Source organism: Babylonia areolata, chromosome 12, assembly GCF_041734735.1.
Source record: "Babylonia areolata isolate BAREFJ2019XMU chromosome 12, ASM4173473v1, whole genome shotgun sequence".
In the NCBI taxonomy this organism is placed as follows: Eukaryota; Metazoa; Mollusca; class Gastropoda; order Neogastropoda; family Buccinidae; genus Babylonia; species Babylonia areolata.
This window is the reverse complement of record NC_134887.1, coordinates 36,738,679-36,748,678: the sequence shown is the minus strand read 5'-3', so window position 1 is coordinate 36,748,678 and position 10,000 is coordinate 36,738,679. Positions and strand designations below refer to the sequence as shown.

General features: G+C 42.4%; 1 protein-coding gene across 1 annotated transcript in view; it reads left to right on the top strand.

Moving 5' to 3' along the window:
* The window catches only part of LOC143287919 (uncharacterized), a 35,546-nt gene that overhangs the window by 13,083 nt on the left and 12,463 nt on the right, over positions 1-10,000 (top strand). Inside the window, exons 3-5 of the mRNA XM_076596162.1 lie at positions 4,406-4,565; positions 4,746-4,969; positions 6,066-6,211. Of these exons, the coding sequence (XP_076452277.1) occupies positions 4,406-4,565; positions 4,746-4,969; positions 6,066-6,211 (530 nt within the window). The remainder of the gene's footprint in view (positions 1-4,405; positions 4,566-4,745; positions 4,970-6,065; positions 6,212-10,000) is intronic.

Genomic DNA, 10,000 nt, shown 5'->3' with positions numbered 1-10,000 from the left:
TTAATGTCCCGTCACACATATCGGTGATTGAAGACATTTTGTTAAAGTATTTATGAATACATCTGAATATTATCGGTTAGAAGGGGTGGGAGATGTGGATGAATGGAGGGTTGGGAGAAACTGGGCAAATGAGGGTAAAAATGTGGGTGAAATTTGGAAGAAAAACAACAACACAACAACTCTAAATACAGTTACAGGAAATTACTTAAAGGACTTCGTAAAAGAGAAGTCGTTGAACTGACAAGCGAAACAACTGACAATGAATGTTAAAAGTCAAAAACATCAACGTTCTCAGTAACTTGTGAAGACACACTTTCGTGTACAAAAGGCTTCATCAAACTACAGTGAAAAATTATATGCTCAATTGTCAGGTTACTAGAGCATATACACTTGACATTAGAACAATACTTCGTCCGTAATGAATTTGATAATAGTCTGAGAGCTAAACTCAGAATTGGTCTGCGAATCGGACCAAACTATGGCTGACGGATCGTATTTTTATCACTTTTCACTTCGCCCTAGCAAGCGCGATACTGCATACATCGAGCTGAAAGATATATCAGAAAATAAAACCGCCTTTGTTCGTTCCTTTAAGTGTTTCTTTTTTTTGTGTGCAAGATAGTGTGTGAGTGAAACTGATCGCTCGAAGTGGAGTATCCTTCGCTCTTCAAAACGCAGCGCGGTAAACAAGTTTGCTGACGTCTGCTTCATGTCTGAGAGGGTTGGTGAAAAAAAAAAAAGGTCACGGACATTGCTCCTTACAACCATTCGACTTAAGATACCTATCAAATAAAAGATCACGTTCTCTACTTTACGTGGGCAAAGTTTCCAGCTGATATATTTTACTCGATATACAAAAAAAGGTGGCGCAAAATTTACCTAATTTTCTTGACGCTCTGCTGCGCTTCCAGACAAATTAAATCTTCTAGTCAAACCCACCCCTGAAAAATTCATTCGTTCATCTTTAAAATGCTTTATAAAATGACCCGAAAGCTTTTAAGAAGCAGCGTCCATTTAACGAAAAAGTGGAGACCTCGTATTTTTTTTTATACCACTGATCAAACTAGATCTATATTTAGATCTGAGGTGGCTTCGTGGAAGTCTTGTCGAGGGAGAGGAATAGAAACCAACTTTACATTACTTATTCTAGTAAGTATTTGAATGATAAGTTTAATAATTTTAGCAACTATCATCGTTTTCTATTGTCAAACAATTTTCTCTCCGACAATGAAAAACAGCCAAGAACTCCGTCAAAATAGCAGACGGATTTTTTAGTGAGAAGTTCAATTGGTCTTGTTCAACTTTGTGATCGCACAACATACTTACTCTATTTTTTTACTTCTGTTTTCTTTCACACACACACACACACACACACACACACACATGCATATATATATATATATATATATATATATATATATACATAATGAATATTAAATCCAGGCCAAGATGTCTTTGTATTTACATGATGGAATGGAGAACACACCCAAAAAACAGTCTTGGTTGATTCTTTAACCTTTCAAACTGCATTGTGTTTGGGGTGGGTGATGGTTAAAAAAAGCTCTCATTTGCCCATGTTGGTCTACAACCTTTCTTGAACCTGAAAATGTCTTAAATGTTTATGTAGATGCAAAAGTTTTTGAGTTTCAGTCATTTTTAGTAACACTGCCGTCAAAACTGCAGGATCGGACATGCAGAAATTAAGCATTTTCCTCAAAATGACACTGGCATTCAGCCAATAATATTAACAGCAAAAAAACCAACAAAAAACAAAACAAAAAAACAACAACAACAACAACAATAAAAAAAACCAAAAAAACCCTGAAGTCTTTTGCGTACTATATAGATCATATATGAAGAGTTTTGGCTTTTGAGAATGCATTAGTGGCAGTTCTACACGGGTTCCAAAGTGTCATTTTGTGAGATTGGCTAAAATCGTGGATTTTTTGTTGTTGTTGAAAATTCAAACCTCTATATCTCAAAACCAAGTATTTGAGATACTGCATTGAAATTGGGCGTAGCTTTTTACTTTATTGCACTCTTTCATTCTTGCAAATATGAGGCTTGTGGTATGAATCTGAAAATTTGACCTGGCCTACCTACTTATAACTGGTTAAAAAAAAAAAAAATTACAAAAATAAATAAATAAAACAACCAGAAGACTTTTTGTTCAAGTTACAGCGTGTCCACATTTTTTATTTTCTTTGTGGAATGTGACATGTGATTAAACGAATAGATAAACTTTTTTCATTATACAGAATACAAAATACAGACTACTTTATTATCTCAACAAGAGAAATTCATATGTAGTGTAGAACAGAAAAAAAAACAACACAAGAAAATCACGGTCATTCAACATGTATATTGATAAACCATATTAAGATGTCAACCTAGGGCAAACCATCATTACAATCTATAATCACAGTAGACAACAATGACAGAAACCCTTAGAAAGTGATTTAGAGTAAATCATACATACACTATCACAGCCATACACACATGCAGTGATAATCACAGTTAAAGGATAGACATAATAGTATACTAAAAATTGACATAGACATATGATAGCAGTAAGCAATTCATAGTGGGCTACTTTGAGTTAAGATGTCATATTCCACCCACATACGCTCTGGCATTCATTTTCAGCCATACATCTGATTACCAATTACTGTTATATAATAGCTGGATTGACATTGGAATAAAGCTGCATTTGGTTCTGTTTAATGGTGGTGGTGGTAGTGGTGGAATGTGTGAGCGCTTTAGAACTCGTGAGTGGTGATATTTGTCATGACATTCTTGTTTGGTCGAGATATTAACCCAACGAAACAGACATTAACTCTCTCCATACGAACGGCGAAAGAGACGACGTTAACAGCGTTTCAGCCCAATTACCACCATCAAAATATTGCAAGCGGAAGGTTCTTATACTGAAGAGGTGAATGTTGACAAAGAATACCACAATTCTGACGACGGAAGCTAAAGGTTGGGTCATTCAGACACCCACTGAACATCCGAGGGGTCTGTGTAGAGGAGAAGAGAGGACTGGCCGTACTGAGTGAGTTAAAATTTGGAACACAGAAACGTTTGTCTGAAGGTAGGAGTTGATAATTATTATGATTTCCTTCTCCCTTTCAATAAAATGCCAAACTCCAACTTTCCATTGAACGACTTTGTTACAAGAGAGTCAGCATATGCATGATACTTTACGATGTATCTTCTTGAATCCTAGTTGAACTCTAGTGCTGGGGAGGGAGGAGGGGGAGCGGGGGTGAAGGAGGGGGTGGGTGCTGGAGATTGTTCCCAAACTATAATTATCGTCTCCTTGCTCTGCTGTATAAAACGGCTGCAATTTAATCTGCACATCGACGAAATATTCTTTAAACTGGTTCAAGTTACCCTTTTAGTATACCCCCACGTTTATGTGGAAACAGAAACCCACGATTCGTATATTTGTATTTGTATTTCTTTTTATCACAACAGATTTCTCTGTGTGAAATTCGGGCTGCTCTCCCCCCAGGGAGAGCGCGTCGCTACACTACAGCGCCACCTTTATTTTTTTTTTTTTCCTGTGTTCAGTTTTATCTGTTTTTCCTATCGAAGTGGATTTTTCAACAGAATTCTGCCAGGAACAACCCTTTTGTTGCCGTGGGTTCTTTTACGTGCGCTAAGTGCATGCTGCACACGGGACATCGGTTTATCGTCTCATCCGAATGACTAGCGTCCAGACCACCACTCAAAGTCTAGTGGAGGGGGAGAAAATATCGGCGGCCGAGCCGTGATTCGAACCAGCGCGCTCAGATTCTCTCTCGCTTCCTAGGCGGATGCGTTACCTCTATGCCATCACTCCATATGGTGAACTGATGCAAGAAAGAAAAAAAAAATATGAAAAATGAATGAGACGCACATTATTTCAGTCATATGTGGTCTCACAGTGATTCAAACATTGGATCGGTAGTTTCATCATCATGTTTTGTAAGCATTCTATGACCGAGTCATCTATGTCTTTTATTAGTTCCATGTCCCACACTTCTCTGCCTTAGTATCATAAGCATCCTCGTCATTGTCATCGTCATCATCATCATCATCATCATTTTCGTCATCATTGTCATCAAACAGCTGCAACACACCAACGAGCGTCAAGCCCATTAGGATGTGTCGTCACGTTCAACGTCGTCGTCGTCGTCATCATCATCATCATTCATATTATTATTGTTATTATTGTTGTTGTTGTTGTGATGATGATGATGATGATAATGATGATAATAATAATGATAATCATCATCATCATCATCATCATTCATATTATTATTTTTATTGTTGTTGTTGTTATCATTATGATGATGATGATGATGATCATCATCATCATCATCATCATTTTCACCGTCACTTTTTTTCTTCTTTCCAGACACCAGTCACGACAGCCTCAACAACGACAACACCACCACCAACAACACCGCCAACAACAACAACAACGACAACACCACCACCACCAACAACATCAACAACAGCATCACCCGCAACAACAACAACGCCCACCACCACCACCACCACCACCACCAACTCAGGTTCTTCCACGACCGCCATGACAACACCACAAACCACCCCCACCCCCACCACCACAACCACCTCCCCTTCCTCAACACCACCACCAACCACCACCACCACCACCACCACCATCCCTACGACGTTCTCGATGAACGAGGCTCGAACCCTGGAAAGCGGCGGGGCCATGGTGCGAACCACAGCCAGGGCTGACACCAGCACCTCCTCGTCCTCGGGGAGTTCTGCTTTGGGCAACGGGACGTCCCGCGCAGAGAGCGTCATCAGCTCCCTGAAGGACGCCTTCAACAGTCTCCTGAACATCGTGGGCGACATCGTCGGCGGGGCCTCTCCGGAAGGGGGCAATGAGACTCCTACTTCTAACACCACTGCTTCTTCTGCTCCGGTCTTCGCTGCTCCTCTCGTTCAGGTAGGTTTGTGGTGGTGGTGTGTGGTGTGTGTGTGGGTGTGCGGGAGGCGAGAGGGGGGGGGATAGTGATGGTGGTGGTGTGGGTGGGTGTGGGTGTGTCACTCTCTGTCTGTCTGTCTGTCTGTCTGTCCGTCCGTCTGTCTGTCTTTCTGTGTGTCTGTCTGTGTGTCTGTCTCTGTCTCTCTCTGTCTATCTGTCTGTCTGTCTCTATCTGCCTGTCTGTCTCTGTCTCTCACTCTGTTTTTGAATGATTGTTGGAAACAGAGTACCAATTTTAACACGTACACACACACACACACACACACACACACACACACAAACAGCAACAACCTAACAACTGATTAAATATCTTATAACACCAATAAAAAGCCTACAGTGGAGTGATGGCCTGGAGGTAACGCGTCCGCATAGGAAGCGAGAAAATCTGAGCGCGCTGGTTCGAATCATGGCTCAGCCGCCGATATTTTTTCTCCCCCGCCACTAGACCTTGAGTGGTGGTCTGGACGCTAGTCATTCGGATGAGACGATAAACCGATGTCCCGTGTGCAGCATGCACTTAGCGCACGTAAAAGAACCCACGGCAACAAAAGGGTTGTTCCTGGCAAAATTCTGTAGAAAAATCCACTTCGATAGGAAAAAACAAATAAAACTGCACGCAGGAAAAAAAAATACAAACAAATGGGTGGCGCTGTAGTGTAGCGACGCGCTCTCCCTGGGGAAGAACAGCCCGAATTTCACACAGAGAAATCTGTTGTGATAAAAAAAGAAATACAAATACAAATACATTACAATACAATAACGTCCCCACCCCTCACCCCATTTTCTGTCGGGTTTCTGTTTTCAGGCACCACCTACAACACCACCTACAACAACGACAACAACAACAACATCAACAACCTCAACGACAACAACGCCAACACCACCAACACTGCCCACAACCACTACCACAACCACATCGACCACCACCACCACAACCACAACAACAACACCGAAACCAACAACAACAACGACAACAACAACAACGACAACACCAAAACCAACAACAACAACGACAAAACCAACAACAACAACGACGACAACGACGACAACACCCAAGCCAGCAACAACAATGCCAGCAGCAGCAGCAGCAGCAGCAGCATCCAGCCCCATCATCATCATGGTTTTCAAAAAGCCTCAGCCGGACCAGAATGGCTACATGAGCGGTCTGGCCAACGTGAACGCCGCTCTGCAACTCTCAGGCGGGTCAGATGCTTACCGTTTGTTTCCGTTTGTTAATTTGTTTGTTTGTTTGTTTGTTTGTTTCTCTCTCTCTCTCTCTCTCTCTCTCTCTCTCTCTCCCTCTCTCTCTCACACACACACACATTCTCTCTCTCTGTGTCTGTCTCTCTGTCTGTTTGTCTGTCCGTCTGTCTGTCTGTCTGACTGTCTGTCTGTCTCTCTGTCTCTTTCTCTCTCTCTCTCTCACTTCTGTCTGTCACACACACACACACACACACACACACACACACACACACACACACACACACACACCTTTGTCTGTCTGTTTGTCTGTCTGTCCGTCTGTTTGTCTGTCACTCTCTCTCTCTCTCCCTCTCTCTCTGTCACACACACACACACACACACACACACACACACACACACACACACACACACACACACACAAACACCATACACCCCCTCAGCCTTCCCTTCCCCCCACCCCCACCCCCACCCCCACCCCCCCACCATTCCCCCCAAACACCATACACACCCATTGTACTACCAACATACTTCGTGAAGATTTATGGATATGTACTGGCGAACTTGTGACGCTCTTTGACGGGAACCAAAAAAAAAAAAAAAAAAAAAGAAGAGATGGACCGATATTCATGCCTTAAAAAAAAAAAAAAAAAAAACAAAACAGTTCTTCTCCAGAAGACATCGGCCAAAGAGCACGACAGGTCACAGACACCCCCTCGTCATGCTGTATAATTATAATAAATACATAACCAGTCTCCCAACTTCCGCTCCAGCAGGAACATGGAAAACGTGTGGGCCTGTGATACAGCGGGTGACAGAATGACAAAGAAAAAAAACAAAACAAAACAAACAAAAAAACATCACTGAGTCTCTTACCCATCCCCCCTCCCCGCACCCCCGCCCCCGCACCCCCACCCCTCCCCTCCCCTCCCCTCCGCACCTCCCTAACCACCACCCTTTACCATCGTTCATCTGTCACGTCTGGCGTGAGCAGTCATGTCAGGTCAGAGGACTTGACGGTCACTGCTTCGGACCATGCTGTACTGTTTGGAACTCTCCGCCCAAAATGGGCTTGCTAGCTAGCAGGGTGACCTCTGTCCTGGGGCTGTGAGACCCGACATGTGCGCAGGCCTGATCCCTTGTCTCCACCCATCCCCCACCTCCACACCCCACCCCAAACACACCTGCCCACTCACTCCCCCCCCCCACCCCCACCCCCACTCTCTCTCTCTCTTTGAAGTTTTTTTTCCAGTTCCACTTTCTTCAAGGAGGTGTCACTGTCACTGCGTTAGGGCAAATCCATATAATTATACGCTTCACACACCACGTCTGCTAGGCATATGCCTGACAGCAGTAGCATATACCAACGTTCTTATTATTTATTCACCTTTTTTTTTCTCTCTCAAGGCCTGACTAAAGCGCGTTGGGTTACGCTGCTGGTCAGGCATCTGCTTGGCAGAAGTGGTGTAGCGTATATGGATTTGTCCGAACGCAGTGACGCCTCCTTGAGCCACTGAAACTGAAACTGTAACTCTTAGTCAGGTCTTGAGTTCATGCCTATATAATTAGTTTTGTGTACCTGGCAGAGAGAAGCTTTCTGTTTGATGAAATTTTGCCAGAGGATAATACTTTTGTTGCCGTGGGTTCTTTTTTCTTTTTCTTTCTTTTTTTTCAGTGCGCCAAGTGCATTCTGCGCACGGGACCTCGGTTTATTATTGAACGTTCTTTCTTTCTTCTTTGCTGCTCCTGACATCTGGAACATCTTTCCTCATCATATCCGTGCATCTGATTCTATTTCTGCTTTTCGCTCATCACTAAAATCTCATCTTTTTTTTAATATTTTTTTTTATTATTATTTTTTTTTTTAGCACTTTCAGCTTCCTTGTTCTCCAACACCACCCATGTCAGCTCACTTTGGATGTATATAGAGTGGGAGGGGGAGAGTGCGGGAGTGGGGAGGGGGGAGGGGGACGGAGGGGGGAGGGTTTTTTGAGAAAGAGTGGTCATGAATGTTTTTATGACACTTGTAATATTTTTCTTTCATGTTATGCGCCCTGAGCTCTTAGAGAGAAAGGGCGCTATATAAATGTACATTATTATTATCATTAGTATTATTGTTATTATTATTATTACCATCTCCTCCGAAAGACTAGACGCTCAGTTTGGTTTTCCACTCAAACTTGGGAGAAAGGGCAAGAGCGGGATTCGAACCCAGACCCTCGCGGTTACTGTATTGGCAGATAAACGTCTTAACCATTCTGCCAATCCCCCCCTCCACCCCACGACCCCTTTGAAGTGTGTATGTGCACTTCATGCACCCTCATGAAACAACATAAGAAGTAAAGCATGAATATAGATAATGAAACATACATCTATATTCATTTTACGAAATTACAGATTATGAACGTCTTATAACACAAACAACCAGGGAAAAATTCGAACGCCATTTCTATTACTTGGTGGCAACAATAAAGGGCCTGAAATAGAGAATGGTGTCTATAGGTATTTGGGTTCAAAGAAGCATTTCCACGACACAAATCAATATGTATCCTACTTTTGGTTTTGTCCACATAAATCATTAACATTGGCGAGAAGAGAATTAATGATTTACTATGATTTACTGAATTAAAGGATAGAAAAGACCCATGCACCGGTCCAAGGACATAATTATCGATGGCCGGTCACAAAAGGTTTTTTTTTTCTATTGTTTTATTTACAATAGTTATGAGAAGATAAGAAGAAGAGAAAAAGAGGAGAAGAAAAGACTAGATAGATGCAGTAGAATATTAGGCAGCTGACTGTGTGTGCGACACGCTTGATGTGTGCTTGAGAGCAGCATGTACTCCGAAAATGACCGGCGGATGCTCGTGTTTCAAATTCGAGTTTCAGTAGCATTACGCCACTAAGAGTTACCTCCTCATGTCAAGGGTTGGACGCCGTCACTGCAGTGAAACTGTCGTCCGCTTTACGGCATGTGCTGTGAGTTGAACTACGGTTAGTACCCAGCTGAGCACTTGGCTACAACAGCCAGCTGAGCACTTGGCTACAACAATAATGATAAGAATAATTATAATGATGATGATGATGATGATGACGATACAGGAAATAAGATGCTGCATTATGCAAAGCAAACGTTCATTTGAAATGCTTATGACTACGACAGGTGTATTCCCCTGTGTCTTTCACTGTTGGTTAATTAATTAAGGTATGAACTGAAAATACCGCTCACCTGACAAGAAAATCCCATGTCCCTTTGATGTATCAAGGCAACAAGCCTTCGGGATTATTGTGCCACGGGCTTGGGTGAGACATGTCATTTTCTTTCTCTCTTTCTTTCATTCATGTAGCCGTGTTAACCTGAGTGGTATATTATAAAGCGGTTACACAAGAATGAATAATTCACTGAATTAAAAGAGTATGAAGGTGAAATGATAGAACAGATCCGCGCAAAGGCCAAGAACATATAGAGGCCAGTCACAAAATAGTTTTTCTATTGTTTTATTTTACAGTAGTTATAAAGAGAGAAGAAAAAGAAGATAAGAAAGAAGATGACCGTGTGCAGCAAATGAGCGGACTGTGTGCAGCAAATGAGCGAATGGACGCAAACACAACACCGATCATATCTGTGCGACCGGAAGCCGAACCGCTTACATTTCAAAACCGAATTTGAATAGCGTTTCGCCACGCCACACACAATGACATCAACAGGTCAATGGTTGGACACCATCGCTGTAGTGAAATTGTCATCCGCTTCACGACGTGCTGTGAGTTGAACGTAAAAGCCCACTTATG